The sequence below is a fragment of the Odontesthes bonariensis genome, chromosome 13, assembly GCF_027942865.1.
Source record: "Odontesthes bonariensis isolate fOdoBon6 chromosome 13, fOdoBon6.hap1, whole genome shotgun sequence".
Classification (NCBI taxonomy): Eukaryota; Metazoa; Chordata; class Actinopteri; order Atheriniformes; family Atherinopsidae; genus Odontesthes; species Odontesthes bonariensis.
The window spans coordinates 27,866,104-27,885,257 of record NC_134518.1 but is presented as its reverse complement, the minus strand read 5'-3'; the positions used below and the strand labels follow the sequence as shown (position 1 = coordinate 27,885,257).

The 19,154-nt window shown below is 42.5% G+C and overlaps 2 protein-coding genes across 5 annotated transcripts in view; both read right to left on the bottom strand.

Moving 5' to 3' along the window:
• klhl3 (kelch-like family member 3) overlaps positions 1-15,271 on the bottom strand; it is a 16,036-nt gene extending 765 nt beyond the window's left edge. Inside the window, exons 1-16 of one of the 4 annotated variants that reach the window (XM_075481834.1) lie at positions 15,201-15,266; positions 14,487-14,598; positions 12,805-12,963; positions 12,537-12,643; positions 12,332-12,453; positions 9,311-9,473; positions 9,045-9,154; positions 6,243-6,359; positions 5,873-6,022; positions 5,642-5,759; positions 5,274-5,471; positions 4,186-4,287; positions 3,976-4,104; positions 3,185-3,325; positions 1,843-1,986; positions 1-1,727 (exon numbers count right to left, since the gene is read on the bottom strand). The exon at positions 1-1,727 is cut by the window's left edge and continues 765 nt beyond it. In XM_075481834.1, coding sequence (XP_075337949.1) covers positions 1,699-1,727; positions 1,843-1,986; positions 3,185-3,325; positions 3,976-4,104; positions 4,186-4,287; positions 5,274-5,471; positions 5,642-5,759; positions 5,873-6,022; positions 6,243-6,359; positions 9,045-9,154; positions 9,311-9,473; positions 12,332-12,453; positions 12,537-12,643; positions 12,805-12,963; positions 14,487-14,536 — 1,839 coding nt within the window. In that variant the 5' untranslated portion in view covers positions 14,537-14,598; positions 15,201-15,266 and the 3' untranslated portion in view covers positions 1-1,698. Of the gene's footprint in view, positions 1,728-1,842; positions 1,987-3,184; positions 3,326-3,975; positions 4,105-4,185; positions 4,288-5,273; positions 5,472-5,641; positions 5,760-5,872; positions 6,023-6,242; positions 6,360-9,044; positions 11,435-11,791; positions 12,454-12,536; positions 12,644-12,804; positions 12,964-14,486; positions 14,599-15,200 lie in introns of those variants that run through there. The other 3 variants (XM_075481832.1, XM_075481833.1, XM_075481835.1) reach the window with 3 other exon arrangements.
• An 876-nt stretch (positions 15,272-16,147) lies between these two features.
• LOC142397970 (heterogeneous nuclear ribonucleoproteins A2/B1-like) lies at positions 16,148-17,816 on the bottom strand. The gene has a single exon (XM_075481831.1). It carries the CDS (start codon positions 17,715-17,717, stop codon positions 16,803-16,805), a length of 915 nt encoding a protein of 304 aa, XP_075337946.1. The 5' UTR covers positions 17,718-17,816; the 3' UTR covers positions 16,148-16,802.
• Between the last annotated feature and the right edge of the window lie 1,338 nt (positions 17,817-19,154).

Genomic DNA, 19,154 nt, shown 5'->3' with positions numbered 1-19,154 from the left:
ATTATTCAATTAGGTTTTTAAAGAATTTAAATAAGGTCTGGAGTGACCCTCTGTCAGAATCTGATGTTTCCCCCACAGTTAAAAAGCAGTAAACAGTATGTGGAGCAAGTTTCAAGTTAGAGATTGTGACAACTCAAACAAACATAGACGACTAAGTTCATCATTTTTTTTAGTAGAAAGTTTAGTCAAAAATCCTCTATAAACAGCTTCTATGATTCTCTTTTCTTAAAGCTATGGCACGATTATACACTCTCCTCCGTATGGAAGCAAGGAGGCCACAGCTGTGACATTATTAGGCTGAGAAAATGAAGAGAATCCCACTTTATACCAATAAATGCTGTGCAATTAATTGAGCCAAAACAATAAATAAAAAAAAAATCTCAACCCTGCATCTTTGACATGATCATTTTACAGCTGAATTTCTACAGTGCTTTATGACACACTCTCATTCAACAAACAGTTAAACATCTCGGTTCAGTTACTCGGCGATTTTAAAAAAAAAAAAAAAAAAAAAAAACACCTTAACTGGCACGTTTTGTTTTTTTCTCCTTACAATTTCTGATTAAATTATTGGCCTTTAAGGGTGGGGGGTTTGATCAGTGATGGAGACAGATGAGTGGCCGTCTGTCTGACAGCAGGTCAGAGATCCAGTTTGTTGGTCAGACAGACGCTCCAGCGGCCAATCGCTGAATCCTGCTGGTCTGTAGCGGTCAGTGCAAAAGATCAGAGCATCAGTAGTGTTTCCACAACAGAGAAGTCCCACCTGTGGTCCTCAGCCACAGCAGCGGTTCTAAACGCATTTGAAAACCGTCTAAAAAATATTAAATATGATACTTAATTTGCATACAGGATGTTTTGTACATTCTTTATATTAACTCTCCAGGTCCCACTGAGGCGAATCTCAAGCCACACGACAACTTCGTCCCACGTCTGGAGCACGGCGGACGCAGAAATCGAACAGCCCGATTCCCTTTTCCAAAATCAAACTGAGCCGCTTTCTTCTCATTTTAGAAAGAAGTCATTTTTCTTCTTTTTTTAAAATGCTGCCAGTGCGCACCAGCGACAGCGAGTAAAAGGCCGGCGCTGTTGATTATTGCAGCAACATCCTTGTTGGCGTTGGCAGCCAGTCGTCCTGAAACAGCACATCTGGGGGGTCAGTTGATTGAGTGGATGTTCCTGTTGGCTGGTGTTTTTAAAGTGTTCAGTTGCTAAGATTTGATACTGTCCATCACATAAACATGACCATTGTGCACCAAAACCATCCCCCTCCATTTGGTCCATCTCCTTTTACGTCAGTTCCAGCTTGGCAAAAACTGTCAAACATCCACATCGGAGTCACATCATGACAGCTGATACAGCTGCTAGTTGTGTGCTTGGCATTTGAAAATTCCTACAAGAAGCTCTTGTAAGCCCACGGTCCTGTGGCCGCTGCTTCTTCCGCAGTGCAGCATCCTCCAGAGTCACAGAAACGGTTTGAAGACAGCAACGGAGTCCAGTTGGGGGTTAGCCAACTAACTGAGAAAAAAAATCAAGACGGATTGATTCATCTGTGGTTGTTAGCGGAGGACTTAGTGCGTCTCGTCTGTTTTAGACCGCTTATTTTAGGCGTTACTCCTCCGTTGCTTTGCTTCAGAAGTCCGTTTGGGAATCTGTCAAACTGGCTGCAGATGAGGAGCCGTTGCTGACGGAGGCCTCGGGTCATAGCGGCTTGTCGATCACTGCTACTCCTGCAGAGAACATGACGGCCAGAAAGGAACAAACGGGTACGATTAGTCCGCTATTTTTCAGATTTCTCTGCAAGACACAGAAAGGATACCTGCAGCGAGTTCAGATGAGACCTACCAGCATAGCTGCGTCCGTTGCTCATGTTGGTGGGAATAAGGCTCCACTTATCTACGGCCGGGTTGTAATACTCTACAGAGGAAAGGTTACAGGACCCGTCGTCTCCTCCGATCACGTACAGCAGCCCATTAATGGCACAGACACCTGGAAGATTCAAACAGCATGCCGTGATTAAAGTTCACAGAAAAACAAAATGGTGAAACAAGGCCACAAAAAGAAAATCGTGTGTACACCAGTTTTTGATTTCTTTTTAAACAAACGCATTTTTATTTCATGGACCCCAAAATATGGTCTGATGGTCTTCTTTCTGTCAGTTTTCCTGCATTCCAGTTAATAATCAATAAAGATCTACCTTAAAACTTTTGATGCATTTGATTGTAGCAGTACAATTTATAAAGTAAATGAAGGTCTCCCTGTTGCCCGTTTGAGAATATGGCATCCTGCTGTGGCTCATACGCATCTTTCTCCTTTTTTAACAATGGCTGTGTTCGAAACCGCCTACTTCTCCTACTAACTTTAACTTTTTTTAAGTTCCCGGATGCATACTAGATTCTCCGAAATGTTGGGTATGCATCATGAGGTTACTACTCATACTCAAACTACCCAAGATGCAACGTAACGTGACGTTGCCGATCGTCATTTCCTGTCAAAACGGCAGTTTCAAGCTAGCTACAACGAGGATAGGTTCACTCCCTGTTATCAAAACAAAAGCACCAATTGTATCGTAATGGCTTTCCCTATGATAAAAGGCAACGGGTATTTTATTTTGTGAAAATAACCGGAAGTGCGTTGCTCACTGCGGCTAGCTTTAGTAGCGCCGAATTCGTGGGAACAAAATTGTAAATAGCCGGTATTTTGTCAGATTTTCAACACGTTGGGGATCTAAACGACTACTTTCTCGCCTGAAAATGTTTCAAATGTTGTTAAAGTAAAATATATTTACAGAGTTTAGAGCTTAAGCGAAATCAGCTTCAGGCCGGCTGATTTCGGCTCGGGCAGGAGCGAAATGCATTGTGGGTAAACGCTCTGCATACTGTCTGATCGATGAGTATGCCGTTTGCAAGTATGTAGTATGTAGTATGCGGTTTCGAACACAGCCAATCACTAATCTCTGAGGTTCTTCAGATCTCTTCCTGTATACAATGATTCTTCAGCTTAGGATGTGAGGTTTCCTATCTAACCAGGAAAGTTTCGTTTCCACAAAATGAAGCTGCTCACTGAATGTTAATTAGTAGTAGTCATTTGAAGTCCTTCAAAGTCCCACGTTTTGTTTTATATAAATTATAACCGAACCTGACGGAGCTGACTGATGGATGCTGAGTGTGTGTGGTGGCTGTCTGACCTGCGTTTCGTCGACACATGTTCATGTCGCAGACCAGTCTCCACGTGTTGGTCTGTGGGTCGTACACCTCAACGCTCTTCCTCACCAGAGGACCGTCGTGTCCTCCCGCTGCATACAGCATGCCCGCCAACACGCCTACGCCTGTGTGACAAACATCAAAGACTCATCATCTACCCGAACATTTACAATATCAATAAATCTGCCCAACATTTTTTTTTAGGATTGGTCGATTCATCACTTTGTCCATAAAAATGTACAAAAAGCCACATAAGAACAACTAAATAGGCTTTTTAAGCAAAAAAAAACAAAACAAAAAAAACAACGTTTCAAGCTTATGCTGTAAATGCTGTAAATTTTGACTTAAAAAAAAAACCTAAGCGAATATTAAAATAATCCGTTAAAGCATCAAACAATCATTAAACAATTAGTTTCTGCTCCGGTTCCCTTAAAAAGATTATTTCTATTTTATCTTGTTTTTTTTTTTTTTTTTTTTAAACACTGGTTTATAGTTTCTTTATGTTGCTAAGATAAACACAGCCCATAATGACCCATAATAGTTATGACATATCTCATGTTTTCTTGTGGAACTGTTGCATCCGTTGTCCACATGGAGGCGCTGTTCGTTCATATGAGACTGTGGTGCATCATTTAAAATTGGGAAGCGTTATTTAGCATTTAAAGCTTCTCCACATCATCAGCGATGTGTTGGTACTTAGTCTGAAATCACTTGTTTGGATAAAAGCTGCTCATGTGTAGATTTGTAGAGGAGGCGGGACATAGTGTGCATGTACCTGCTCCACTTCTCCTTGTGCTCATGTCAGCTACGTAGCACCACTGATCCGACACCGGGTCGTACTCCTCCACCGTACTGAGACACTGACGTGACGCTCCATCATAACCGCCCACTGCATACAGCTTACCTGCACACCAACACACAACTGTTGACTCTGTTTTCATTCAAATTGCACTCAGAACACTCGGATCGCGTAGTTTATTCTCACCATCAACCACCCCTACGCCAACACTGCTGCGCCGTGTGTTCATGGAGGCCACATACAGCCACTCGTTGGTTTTATGATTGTACACCTCCACAGTCGATAAACCTGACACGGAGTCACAAAGAAAGAAAAACAGACAAATGAGAAAGACTAAAAGTTAGAGCAGAAAAGCAAACAAACCGCGTTTACATCAAAACTGAGAAAAACAGGCTTCGTGCCTGCTGTGTTTCCTGCAGCAGACAGTTGGGCTCTTATATGCAAATGTTCTTTCCAACATGGTAATGAGGGAGAGGGTGAGCAGACGGATAATGATGCAATGTTTCATGGGAAAAAACCCTTTGAAAACAGGAAAGATGTGACCCACATTAAGGCAATTTGGGATGCTGGAAGTGCTCATCTTGTGTCTGAATTTGTATTGGGGGGATTACAGTTGAATACTGAAAATGTCACTTGAGAAACAAAAATGTAATCTCCGATCCTGATGTCCAAGTACCTCTGACAGTCCACCTCCACATCTAATAACATCTGAGGGTTACCGCCTGTAAACAGCTGCCAAACATGGCCGTTCATATCCAACCAGCAGGAAAGAGAGAGCAGCAATTTACAGAGCAAGGCAGTGAATCTGAGAAATGTTTTCAAATGAAACATTAGCTTCTGATTCTTTTACTGTGGTTATGTTACTACGTCACCCTGGAAATAAAAAAGCAGTTTGTACTTTTGGTCACGTCGTTTCAAACATGCCTTGGTTACTAATGATGCAGCAGCTTCAGCGTGTTTTGCAATGCGAGCCCTCCCTTATAACCCGTAGATTAAGCTCTGTGACCACCTGCCAAAGTGGTCAGGCGTGATAAAGGCGCAGCATTTCCGCCTTGATAAGGCAAAGTGAAAGCAGCTACAACCCGGAGGCTTTTAAAACACACCCTCCACGATAAAAAACTCTTTTCAACCTACAGAACATTTCCATGTATGACCCAAACTGCAGAGATAACACTTTTTATTTCACTTATGACCAGAATGAAACGAGTGATTATGATAGAAACACAGTGAAAAATTTAGCTTGGACTGTAATGGCTGAGGCCTTTGATGTGTACCTATGCTTCCATTGAAGCCCCCCACAGCGTACAGTAAATCCCCCAACACTGCAGCCCCCAGCGTGCTGCGCCTCTCCTGCATGCTCGCCGCAGCACTCCACTGATCCCTCGCGCCGTCGTACACGTCCACCGTCCGTTCCCGCAACGAACTGTTGAACCCTCCAACCGCGTACACTCGGCCCGCCATGGAAATCACACCTGGGGGCAAGAAGAAGAATTTATATCAAAATGGTTTTGGAGACAAAGAAACACTGCTGTGCTACACTGTAAAGTATTTTTCTTTTTGTGTCACTACACGATGTCCCACTGTGTGCAGGAGCTTCTTGTTTTCCTGGGCCATTGAACACACATTTTGAAAGCAAACTAACCTGCCCGGCAGCGTCTTGAAGGCAGGTCGGCTACTTGATACCAGCGATCCTCCTGGAAGTCGTAACACTCCACACTGCGGATAGCTTTAGGAGCCTGACCACCCACCACAATCATCACCTGTTGGCAGAGTCGAGGAAATGAACAGCAGCTTAGCAGAAAGTGCTCACATGAATCTCGTATCAAGCGGCAAACGGGTTGCGTCTTGTTGAGCGACGTGTTCGTTTGCGTACCTTCGGGATGCTGACAGGAGTTCGTGGCCGTGTTCGGTCGGTCTTGATGAGGTGCCGCTGGTCAGCAGGCAGCAGGTGATACTTCATTGCTTCGATGAGAAAATCTTTGCAGGTGTTGTTGTTCTTTATCAAAGCCTCTTCTTCAACAATCTGTAAAGTTGCATAAAATTTCACCTTTATTTGCCGAACAACGTAAAGATACAAACCTGAACACATAGAGCAGTTTCATGTACTTGAGTAACCAAGTTATTAGACCTATGAAGATTTCTGCTTTAGCTGAAATCATTTTTAGAAAAAGCAAATGCTAATATTGCTATAGCTAAGGTTAAAGATAAATATTCAACAGAGAAGAAATGAATGTGTGCATCACCTGAACCAGGTAATCCCTGGACAGAAGTGGGAGTCTGACGTGCTCCATAAGTTTGGGCATGTACTCCAGACGAGCCGGTTGATCATTTTTGATCCAAGCTATCATTGCCTCAAACACCTAGGAGAGGGATGAAGAGCAGTCAGACAGAAGCTGAAGACTGAAAGGAAAGAAGGACGCAAAGAAACAAAAAGCAAACAAAGTCCAAAAAAGAAAGAAAGAAAGAAGTGAGACACCTCTAGTGAGAGGTGCAACATTTCAGCCTTAAGGCCTCGGTATGTTACTCCGTTGCTATCTGCCAATCCGACTCCGTGGTCACGCAGAGGCTATTAAACCTTTCGAAGTTCTCTGTCGGGATGTCGGATACGCAAGGCCATTCACCTCCCGATCAGTAGGCGTCGCTACGTTAGACGACCTTATCTCGCGACGTCTATCGTGAAAGTCGTTGATTGATTGTTTACCTTCCGGCTCCGTTCCACTCCTCACAGTGAACGACCGAGAGAGAAAGACTGTTGTTGGAAGTGGAGCTTATTGACATCGAAATGAAAATAATTTGACCAAATGTTGACCGGCACACAGTAAACTCTTTCAAAAAATGGCGGTGTTGTTGTTGTTGTGAAAGGAAGGAGCTAAACCGGAAAAGTGATTCCAGAAATGATGATGTTAGCCGACCAATCACAACCCTTGCGGTCTCCACGAGTCTCCATCTCCTCGACGGATAGTTTAGGAATTTTGGCCGACGCACGTAAGCAACGGAGAGCGTCTCTGGGAGGGTTTCTGACGAGGGAGAGGTCTCTCCGTGGCCTTTCCCGGACGACTTTAAAAATCAGGCTTTAGAGGTTGCTCCTTTCAGAGTGAAATGACAACACCAAATGCTCCCAGCAGCAAATCAACATAACAAAGGTGGCAGACCTCTGCTTTACCCTGAAGCTCGTCAGTAAGCTACTGTTCTAAGCTGACTGATTTACACACACACACACCCAAACGATCTCTTCACAGCCTGCAGAGCAACTCCAGTGGCGCTAACAAGGGTCTAACTACCCCTCCTGATGTGCACAAAGGGCAACAGCTGCTCGTTTTTGCTTCAAAACTAAATCTGGAAGCCTTCTTATTTGTTCCAGAGAAATAAACTTTCACTTTTGATAGACTCAGGTCTCAAAAATAGATTATTGTAGATCAATTATTAGAAAGACAGGGAAGCATCATTTAAATCATACATGTAACATGATGCACATACACTTCTCATTCTCCACCTGTACACTCAGGATGAACCACAGTAGTGTACATCAACCAACAATCATAATGTAACACGGATTAGCATTGACCTAAAGAGGTTTTTGGCATCATCTAATCATACAAAACAAAACACCAGATGTATAGTAAAAAAAGGCAGAATAGGTGTTGGTTTCCGACAAAAAGCTACCAACCTTTCAGTGGCATCATTGGAAAGTATTTGACAGTGTAGCTTGATAAAATTAGTCTCCAGTCTCACTGTGGTTGGTGTTGAACAAATGTTAGGTTTTCCGTAGCCTTATTCACGAGTTGGCTGCACTTTAGCACCGCAAAAACACATCCTCATTAAGTCACAAAATCGTTTTGCATGAAAAAGTTAGACCTCACATCGCTTGGCGCTATTTTTGCCTCCCTTGATATTTAGTTGAAACATTTAGTTGATCCACCATTGGATTTTTAACTTTAACCAAATTAAAATAATTTAAGCCACAAATCTGTGCTGAATGGTCAACCTCAGCAGATTAATATGGAACTTTTCAAGGCGATGTAAACTCAAGTTTAGAGGCATGAAGGCAATGTTGACTACAAAGGGAGCAATGTGAGTTTCTTAATGTGTTAAAGCTATCAAAATAAAAGTTTAGTCATTTTCCCACAATTACAAAGCACAAAACTTAAACAGCAAATGCTCTCAATTTAACCCACTTAACAATAACATGGCAGATAATCTAATGGCAGCTCATTTTGTCCTCAGGCTGTTTGCTAGTTCAGGTAGACACAAACAGAGTTTTCAAATGTCAAAAAGACTGCAGTCACCTTGAATGCTGCTGCTCTGACAGCTGGATGACACGCAGCTGCTTCATCAGACGCTTCACGCTGACAGAATAACCACAGACAGACAGCCTCTGTAAAATGTCTGCCGCCAGGTTCAACTCATCCAACACGGTCGGTGTGATAAGGACACTGAAGCCCCTTTCAAACATGCAATGGGACTTCTGAAATGTTCTAGCGATGTTCTGGAATGGTGACATGTGAGAATGCAAATGTCCACAAAATATGCTCCAGAATTCCTGCAAAGATGTTCCACACATCCCCCCAAGAAAAGCCTCCAGAACAAATGTCTGCAAATATTCCAGTATTGTTGAGTATTTCCTGCTACTGTGCTGGAGAGCGCATGTGTGCAGATGAGAGTTTGTCCTTTCTGCTGACCTGTATGCTGCTGTCCACTCGTTTTCCGCTATTACGGATACACACAGATACATCCAATACTCATCACAATAAGGAGCCTCACGTGCCGCCTATTCTGCGATCTAAACAGCCGCTCCTCCACTGACATCTCCAGCCGAAAGCCTCCCGTTGTGATGTGCTTGTGTGAACGGCAACCACGAAAAAAGACCGAACCAAACTGTCTGCTCGTGCTCCTGAACGTCTAGTGTCCATGTGTGAAAACGGTTATATTGACACAAACTTAGTAGATTACCACAAAACCTAAAATGCCCCATTCTTCTTTCAAGGCAATCTGATTTTGTGATAAATGCAGTCATCACATATCTTTTGAGTAAAATGTCCCTTTACCTTTTCCTCAGTGGAGACGGTGAGCTTGTCACTGGAGATGAGGCTGCCCACCTGCTGGAGAGAAAGGCCCAGAAACTCCTCCCCCTGTACCACCTCTGTGAAATGCTGCTCTGAGAGGCACAAACAGGCAGGGTTACACACACAACACAAACTACGTGTTACAGCTAATGAGCCCAAAGTCGCACAAATACACCAAAAACAAAAGGTTTCTCTATTCTTATTCCGGGCACGAACATGGCTGATTGTGTGAACAGAACAACGCTTACCAGCGTATGCGTGGGCCTGGTTGAGGAGCTGTGTGCATGTGTGCAGGTCGGCAAACGCTCTGATGCCCAGACAGTTGGTGGGGTGAAGCTGAGACTGCAGGAATTCACAACAAACCTGACGAACATCGTTCAGCTGAAGGAGACTGGCTGCTGGCAGGAGAACCTGAGAATAAAGAGTGTACGGGAACCTTTTACGTGTGGAAAAAGAATCAGGAAGGATATTTGAAATCAGATCTTGTACAGCTAGCAAACTAATCAGAACAAAATGAATCACCTGCATGTATTCACTCAACTCAACCCAAATGGACATAGGTGCTCTTTATGTTAAAAATAGTAAAGCTTAAATGTATATTAAAGAGGATGTATCCTGCTCTGCGTGCTAGAGAGCATATGATTTGGTGTTTTAAATCAAAGAAACTCAAAAACACGTAAAAAAAACACAGCCCTGGCATTTTGTTTTGGGGCTCCCGACACCTCAAAATGTGTCATTCAGTGAGCCGTTCAGGTATTTTCAGGGAATATCTAAAAGAACCTACAAAGGTTATCCAGCCTGCTCCTTCTGCATCTCCACTTAACTTCAACTTCATATGATTCTGCATTCGCTGTACCTCAGAATTCGAAACACTTGCTCTTGCTTAGCACTTCATATCAAATCTTACCATGAGTTATGCTTATGTCACAGAAGAAATCCTTTTTAATCGCTTTTATTGAGACAAGAGAATCTAATTAACCCAAATTAGCAAGGTTTTCAGCCATTACAAAAACTGGTTAAATATTGGCCATAGAAGCAGAAGTTTTTAAAGTTAGCTGCTAAAAACTTACACAAACCACAGAAGAATGGAGCGACAGCGGAGTTCAGAGTTTATGGAGCCGATATGAGCTGGAGAACTTCTAACGTGAGCTCTAAATATTATGATTAACCGTCCAGCAGTCGCCATGCTCACTTCAGGCCGTTCAACACATGACTTGTTTAAAAGAGAGATTAGGAACATATCAGCTGTTCGTGGTCCAACTGAGGCAAGTGTAAGTGTGTCAGCATGAAATTATCAGTGAAGTATTTTCCAGGCTGTTCACTATTCGCTCTCTCTTATCATAATAACACAAACTAATAAATTGTAGATTACCCACCCAGATTCGTAAAACTTGTAAGAAGCTTCAAGTTATTCACATATCTGCCAAGCCTAACAGACCCATAGAAACATTTAATTCATATATATCCTAATGTTAAATTTCAATCAAAGGTTCTTCATTAGGTGTATCATTCAACAACATTGCCCTAAATCTAATAGAAAAAGATAAAGATAATCAGAAATGACAAATACTGAAAATTCAGCCCAAAAACATCAGAAATTTGCAGCTGCATGCATTGATTGACAACTAAAGCATAATACGTGATTATGTTTCGCAAAGGATGTCTAAAGATAGAGTTAAATATTTTGTCGCCTTAAGATTTTCCAGATTAAGCCTTTGTCTGACAACACGTGTCTTTTTTGTTGGTTTGACTCACACGGGTGGGTCAGTTTCAGCAGGTACCGTTGACAGCATGATGCTAACAGACACGGCGTCTCTTTGAAACATCACTACACATTAGCTTGACTGGGTCAGTCTGTCTCTGCTAGCCTCTACACCTCTCTGTCTAACCACACACTGACTAATCCTCTGCATGAGTATCGTTTCTGTCTCATCTGTTTCCTGTGTACAGCTGCTCTGAAGAGGCAGCACTAAACCCTCTGAAACTATCACACAGCTGCTGTGACACGCACACACGGACAGGACATAATCTAAAAGGGGAGAACACTCAGCTCATAGTAAGAAGTCTTTAACTGAACGTTAGCAACTTGTCAAAATGCACACAAGTTACACAATCACAAGAGAGCCAATCAGACAGGCATGCCGCTAACAGTGGGAGGATTTCCTGTCTCTCTCCATGCACACTTCCTGCGCTAATAATCAGAGGAAGTATCCCGGCTGTAGCTGGATCAAGCTGAGCTTTGAGCTGAGCCATGCATCTCAGGAGTTAATGCCACCAGATAACACAGCCATGCACTGCTCAGAACCATTACCTGCTCTTACATCCCTTTAAGTAAACATCTGCTCCCCGAGCAGGTTCACTGTGACCTGAATCTAGGGGGAAAAAAAAATAAAAAATCTAAACTGAAAGTGATCAGGCTTTAAAGACCTCATTTAATGTCTAATACAGCGTTTTTTCCCAACGTAGTTACACCTTTAGAGCATTTATCTCACAGTTTAGTGAAGCAGAAGTCTATATTTAAGTGGCTGTAAACACATTAAAGAACTGTCACAAATTAGACATTCAAGATATAATCTTTTTTTAAATCAATTAATTATCTATTCTTACTGTAAATGTCTCCTCTATGTTGACAATACTAGACCGTAGAAATAAAACAAATGTTGTTCTGATTTGTGGCTTAGGAAAGCTGGGTTTATCCACTGCACACAGAGGTCTGTTGGTCGATTTACTTGCATGAATCCGGGAACTTTTTGAAAGCCGCTTGTTATTTTCTGACTCTGGCATGTTTTGCTTCAACTGCTGAACAAAAACAAAGGTCCACACAAAAGAGAAAGGTCAAAGCAGCCATTTCAAGTTTCCCCCCTCAACAACAAGGAAGTTCTGACTAATGCAGTGGTATTTTTCTTGGGAGCAGCAGCTTTGACTCAATTATCCAAACTGTAAATACGCAGGAATGTGGGAAAAGATGAACAGAACAAGTGTTGCTCCCCCGGCAGCCACGTTTTACTTCTTCACTGCTATTCCTCTAACAAGGGAGAGGAAGAACTCAAAAGGACTATATGAATGGGAAACACAAAATAAGTAAACACCACTACTCACTGTAACTGGAAACAAGACCAAAGCCACCACATCAGGAAAAGAAAGATAAGATAAGTAAATAAATACAGGGCAAGTAAATAAAGGAAGACACTGTTTTGCCCAGTCACTAACTATGTAATCCTTAATAATCATGATAATATAAACACTAGCATACAGACACGCAGCCTCACCTGGACGTTGTCTTCTGTAACCTCTATCTCAGCTGTGTAAATGTAGTCGACCAGTTTTCTCAGAGTCTGACCGTCCACTTCTCTGATCTCCACCTGCTGGGCTTTGCTCTCACTCATGTCACCTGCACACAGACACATTCAGCTCAGCATAAAAGGTAAAGACACACCTCGGACACAATCGAATACGAATTCGCCACGAGTGTACCTGTGAACATGGCACAGAAGTAGGGGCTACAGGACGCCAACACCACCCTGTGAGCTGGCACCTCCACGCTGCCCGCCACCAACTGGACGTCACACAGCATTTTTTTACTGAACGGCGAGTGGGAGAGAGAAAAAGATCGGATTATTCGTAAATAAAAAAAAAAGTGGGACAAAACTTTATTGAAGTTCTGCTTGTACATGAAAAATGCAACATGCGAACAGAGATGAGGGACATCTTTAAAGTCAAGATTGGACAGTATGGAACACACCTCCTTAGGTCGTTCATCAGCTGGAAAGCTTTCCTCATGTGCGTCTGGTTGAAGGTGTGCATCCCCCCATTCACCGTGTCCTCCTCCGAGTCCGTGGCGCAGGTTGGGCGCAGCGAGGCCGGTGTGGCCACCAGACTGGTGAGACACGAGAGGCAGTGTCTGGATCATTGGAGATAGACCCAATCAGTTTGACATGTTTGGCACCTTAGATATAAACATCCCCTCCGATTACATTTTCCCCCTCCACATTGAGTCAATGATAATGTTCACCAACTTTACAATATACACATCTAGCACATTCGCACAGAAGGTGGATCAACTGTAACGGTTCCTATTTTTTTGAAGAATAACCTACAAGAAGTCCATCTGATGCTCATATACGTGGGGAAAAAGTTACGTCCGTTATATAGAAAGGTTTTTGCTTCACAAAGATATTGTCTGTGTTAAATTTATTACTAATATATCTATCTATAATTTCTTTGGGTGTGTGTTTTATCTCCCCCCCCCAAAAAAAAGTCATCCAGACCCACTTATTTCTACTTATTTCCACAGAGAAGTATCAAACATGCCATGAATCTCAATCCATCATTTGTATTGATTGCTTTTTTTTTTGCTGTATCTGTTTTCTATTCTAGAGCATCATGATTTTCACGTTAAGTTTCACAAATACCATTCATAATCTTTTCATATCTCTGGTTTTAGTTCTTTAATTCGTCCTGAACGGAAAACATTTTGGATCAGCTAATGTCTTCGATGTGCTATATGATCAAAGATGAGCTCACTTGACTATATAACTTTATCAGGCACTACTTAAACATCTGCAACAACAAGTACTCTCAGTTTTGGTCTTTTATGAGGACTTCATTAAACCGTATCTTTTTCTGATAAAATACACCTGGTATTTTACCAAAACATGTCGAAGTCTGACTTTGGATAGCAGCCTTGACAAAAAAAAAAAACAAGCTTTAATTTTCAATGTTTGCACAGTGTGACCTGCTCCCAGCTGAGAGCAGAACTTATTCTTTTTATTTCTAAATGGTTGTCTCCATCGTGGATGTGATGCACTAGGTCTAGGACACTGTTACCACCAAAAACTCAAAATCAGTTTCAAGGAATACTGAAACTTCATATGTGATGTCCACTCAGTACACAACAGCACAAGTACGTGAACTCTTCGGTCTATAGTCCTAGCGCCTGTCGGTCACAGATACCTTGTCAATTTGGGTCCAAAATCCTTAAATCAATCTGAAATCGTCTGTTTCCAATATACTGCCAGGTTGGCTAGCTTCTAGCATCGCTAATCATTCAACTTCATTGCTAACATAAGCTCACGATAGCAGCCGTCAACTGCCATAAACCGTCGCTCCTCTCATACAATTCACAATTTTTACGTTTGAAACAAACCAGCTCACATTCAGTTCACTGTGTGTTTGCAATGACCGGGTGACATTTATCCAACGTCAACGTGTTAACTTTGGTTAACTTAACTGCATCACCTGAGCTGCGGTGGCTATCTAACCGAAGCTAACTAGTCAACACGGCTAGCTTGAGTTCGTGTGCTAGGAACGAGCTTTTGAACTTGTGGCCAGTGGGTCATGTGGGCTAACATGTTATCCAGCAGATGTAGAAGCAGCGTGAATCACAGCTTTGCAAAAATAATCCGTTCTGCTGAGCCAACTCACCCCAACGACACACCGTCCATCCTAACGGAGTCAGACACCACAGCAGGCATGAGAGCGCCGTCCGTGCATCCACGCCGCAGAGATGATGTATTTGCGAGATGGATCACTCCATCTGAAGAAAAAAGAAAAAACGCGCCGACATGCGCGGCGGTCTTTGTACATTAGGTACGAATAAACGTGCTATTTTTATGGGATGTGCTTGCGTTTTAGAGCACCAAGATGTTTAAGAATTAACTTTACACAAAACAGTATACATCCCTAATACTACTACCACCACCCCAAACAAGGTTAATAAAAGGTATAACTTATTTATCTTCTTATTTTCCGCCCCCCTTTCTTTGTGCCTACTGAAATATTGAACTTAATAGCTAATTTCTCTCCTCTTAAGTTAACGGCTCATTTACCTTTCAAGCAACAAGACTGACACCTAATTGTTATTAATAATTAATAATATAATCGACTGATTAGATTTCAGATGAATAAATCAATAGCTGGCTTTACGAAATCTCCGTTAATGTTGAGAAATCTGTTCTGAATCCCAAATCTAAACCAAGCAAAACCGGATAGTTGTTCAATTTCCAAGATAAAAAGAAAGTTGTATGAGAATATCTGGGACATTTCTAGTACTTTAACATATGTAAGAGATGAATGATCTTTCCACACTTTAAATGCATGTTTACATCAGCTAAATGTGCAACTTGACCCCCATCTTACAGCTCTTTCAGTGATTCGTGTTTCACCTCCCGGCAGCAGCAGATGGTCAGCTCTCCACGACAGCTACACACGGTCAGAGCAAGCCTAAAAACAATTGCACTAATTCAATTTCAATTTTTTTTTACACCACTAAAGCACATATACTCCAGTGTTTTTATTCATATTTTACACATTACACTTTACTTCATGAGCATGTGTTTATTGCTAAAATTCAAGTCTTTTGAAAACGCTTTGGTTGAATCACAGAGCAGCACTTAAAGTCGTTTATAAGAGGCAGATAATGAAAAAAAAATTCCTCCTTATCAAGTACTTCGACTGGATGTTTTAGCACGCAGGAATAGGATCAGAGTGAGACCTCTCTTTTTTTCCCTAATCCCCTCTCCGTACACCTTTTCCCACAAAAACTTAAATTTCGAGGAATCAACATTTGAGTTTAGCAGTTGACCGTGTCAGCAAAACACCAGTAACACGCTGTTAGATTCAAAATGTCAGCTCACACCCGGCAAATCATATTAAACCTCGTTTTTTGACCAGCAAACATCAATTAGCAACTGGCCGCCTCCATATGGTTCTATGGAGGAAGGTAAACAAAACCGGATCTTCCAAATGTTATAAGAAATACTACAAAATAAATCGTTTATATACACCTTTGCTCTTTTCAGCTTGCGAGTATGTGGAGGGAGATTTTAAATATTAACTATCTGCCCAAAACCTGAGGTCTGGAGAGCAAATGCTGCATGCAGTGATGCATTCATCTTGCTTCATCTCCACAATAAGACCAGTATAAAATGGCCGATGGGAATGAATACCCGGGCTTTTACAGGAAACACTCCCTCCTGCTGGAGACTTTATGAACTCAAACACGAGTTTCAAATGCCATAAAAAGACAAATTATAAAACAAAAACCCCCACTAGATTTGAATTAATACGGCGAGATTAGATGGATGTTCAAAACATTAAAAACTTTAATAAAAGCAGAATAAAACATAGGGGTGAACTGAACACATCGATTTCAAAACAGTTTTTTTTTAATCTAAACAAAAAGAAAAAGCCTGTAATGGGACGGCAAGGTGGAAAAAAATATATAAGCCATTTACAATGAAAAACAGACCGTGACATTTCTCGAAAATACTTTGTCACGTTTTAAGATCAAGAAACTCAAGCAATCGAGTCCCGCGCTGCCCGACACTGCCCCCCAACCTCACTTAAAAACCCTGAGTTCATGATGCAAAAATAACAGACACATCTGACAGGTTTGCAAGACAAACAAACTCAATTTTTCGAGTTGCGAAGCAGTGACTGACATAGTTTACGGCTTTACAAATGGTTCAGAACAAGTCCTTCTCAAACATAACAAAATACAGTTCAATAATTCACAATTTTTAGTAGTAAATTCCATAATGTGTGGAACAAGAGGGGGTCCGGGTGGGGGTGGGGGGCGGATCCAGGTCAGTCTCATTCATTTTGTGTGGGTGATGGGGCACAGCTCATTTCAATAAAACTCAACAAAGACCGCTCCCCCCCACCTGGGTTTGTGTGATGTGTGTGTAAATTCAAGTTCGTTTCAAATTTCCCCATATTTCTCATAATTATCAGGGGCCACTAATAGCCACCGCTAAACCCACCACCCCGGCCGTAGCTCCCGCCTCCTCCTCCTCCGCCTCCTCCTCCTCTGTAAGGAGCTCCGCTCCTGTAGGAATAGTTGCCCCCCTTCATTGCTCCATAATTTGACTGCTGCTGTCCGTAGCCATCCCCAAAGTCACCGTTACTGTAGCCGCCCCCCATTTGGCTGTCATATTCGTCGTATCCTCCATAACTCCCGTAGCCTCCACCGCCGTTGTAGCCCCCACCGTAGCCGTAGCCACCTCCGTAATTGCTGCCGTAGCCACCGCTGTAGCCTCCTCCGTAGCCACCACCTCCTCTCCCGCCGCCATAGTTCTGCATCCCTCTTCCTCGACCTCTTCCTCCGCGGCCGCCTGTGGACATCTCCTGTTTAGTGAGAGCCTTCTTCACCTCCACCTTGTTCCCGTTGATGGTGTGGTATTTGGTCAGCGCCGCTTTGGTGGCGGAGTCGGTGTCCTCGAAGAAGACAAAGCCGAAGCCCCTCTTCCTGCCGGTCTGCTTGTCGGAGATGATCTCGGCCTTCTCCACTGCGCCGAACTGCGAGAAGTACTCGGTCAGGTTCTCGGCCTCGATGTGGTCTTTCACGCCCCCGACAAAAATTTTCTTGACGTTTGCGAGGATGTCCGGGTTGTTCGCGTCTTCTCGCGCTATGGCCCGTTTCAGCTCCACGTTGTTGCCTTCGACGACATGTGGCTTAGCCGCCATTGCTGCGTCGGCCTCCTCCGGCGTCGAGTAGGTGATGAAGCCGAAGCAGCGGGACCGTCCGAGTTGCTGGTTCATAACCACAACACAGTCGGTGAGCGCCCCATACTGCTCGAAATACTTACGGAGGCCTTCGTCTGTGGTCTCCACGTTCAGTCCTCCTACAAAAAGCTTGCAGAGTTTCGCCGCCATGATTGACTTTCTTCAGAGGAGGATGGTAGAAAGAAGCTGTCCTTCTCCTTCTTCATTGAACGACGTCAGGGAGGGCCGTTTAACTGTCCTGCCTCCGTAAGACGTGGCGCTCTCTGATTGGCCACCTTGAAAAAAATCACCACCCCCATTAAAAGCGCGAGCCATTCGTTTTGAAGCTGCTTTCAAGCGCGTCGAAAATCTTCCATCACTGAAAAAAAAGAAAGGGTGGATCTCTACCTTTGCGGTCATTAGTTCGGCTGTATTATTTCTGTACAAATACGTTGGGCTCCATATCGGTTACACCTTGGCTCCCATATCAAAAGCACAGCAGAATCACATGTACAACTACTGTTTACACAAAACAACTCTTCAAATTCAACAATAACCAACAGCAACATCGCTCCTTCCTTAAAGATTTACAAATGAAAGAGATGAGTGACTAATTTGGAATAGTAATTTTTGGAAACGTAAGACCTATGTTAATATTAGGTCTAATTTTGCTCACACACAATATACAAAATATTCTGAGTGCTTCAATCTTTACATAACTTTTGATATTTCAATACTTAAAGGAGGGAAAATATACAGAAAAGGTACAACCATACTGCAAACCACAATTTAAGCTTTACAGTTTTATAGTTTCTTTCCTGATCAGTGTTAACAGTTGCTTTTGACTAGCTTTTACAGCATGTCAGTATTTGGCACCACTGTATAAATCCCATCAGATACTATTGTGAGCTGATATCAGCACTCCACATTTAAGGTGTGCTTCCAAAGCTGTGAATTGTAGCCATTTTACAAAAAAAAAAACTTAGAATTATCTTGATCAGATGCTTGTAAACTCCCTACATTTTTATAGTTAAGGTGAACTGAAATCAAGTCTTGCCAACGTAATTGGAAACCGTCTCTGCTCCCTCCCTTCACAATCTCTTGAACAAGACAGCACATAAATGTGTTGCGAGATGCTTTGCGCCTTGGGCTGATACTTGCTGAAACAATTCCAACTAGTTGGTGTTTTAAAGAGTTGTTGGCACTACCTTGTAATGAGACATCTGCTGCACTGCCTGATCTTCTGGTTTCTTCTTTCAATTTTAGCAAATTCAAAAATCTGCTCTCACATGTGCCTCAAGTCCAATGTGAAATTTTACACTCTCAATAAGCTTCCTATGAAGTTGTCCAGAGGCGGTTTGTTAATGAGTCACTGACTCGTTTTATCTGTTAACAGATAAAAAAATAAAAGTACCTTTTATTCTAGTTGTGACAAGTCAATTCTTGTCCAGATATGTGGTTCTGGCTTCTCAAAATTAATGTCCAAAAATCCCACTGTTTAAATGCTTATAAAAAGAATAGTTTTGCCACACCGAAGCCAACCATCAAGCACTATAGGTCGGTAACCTGTGCTGAGATGAGCGGCCATTTTCCAGGGAAAGATGGGAA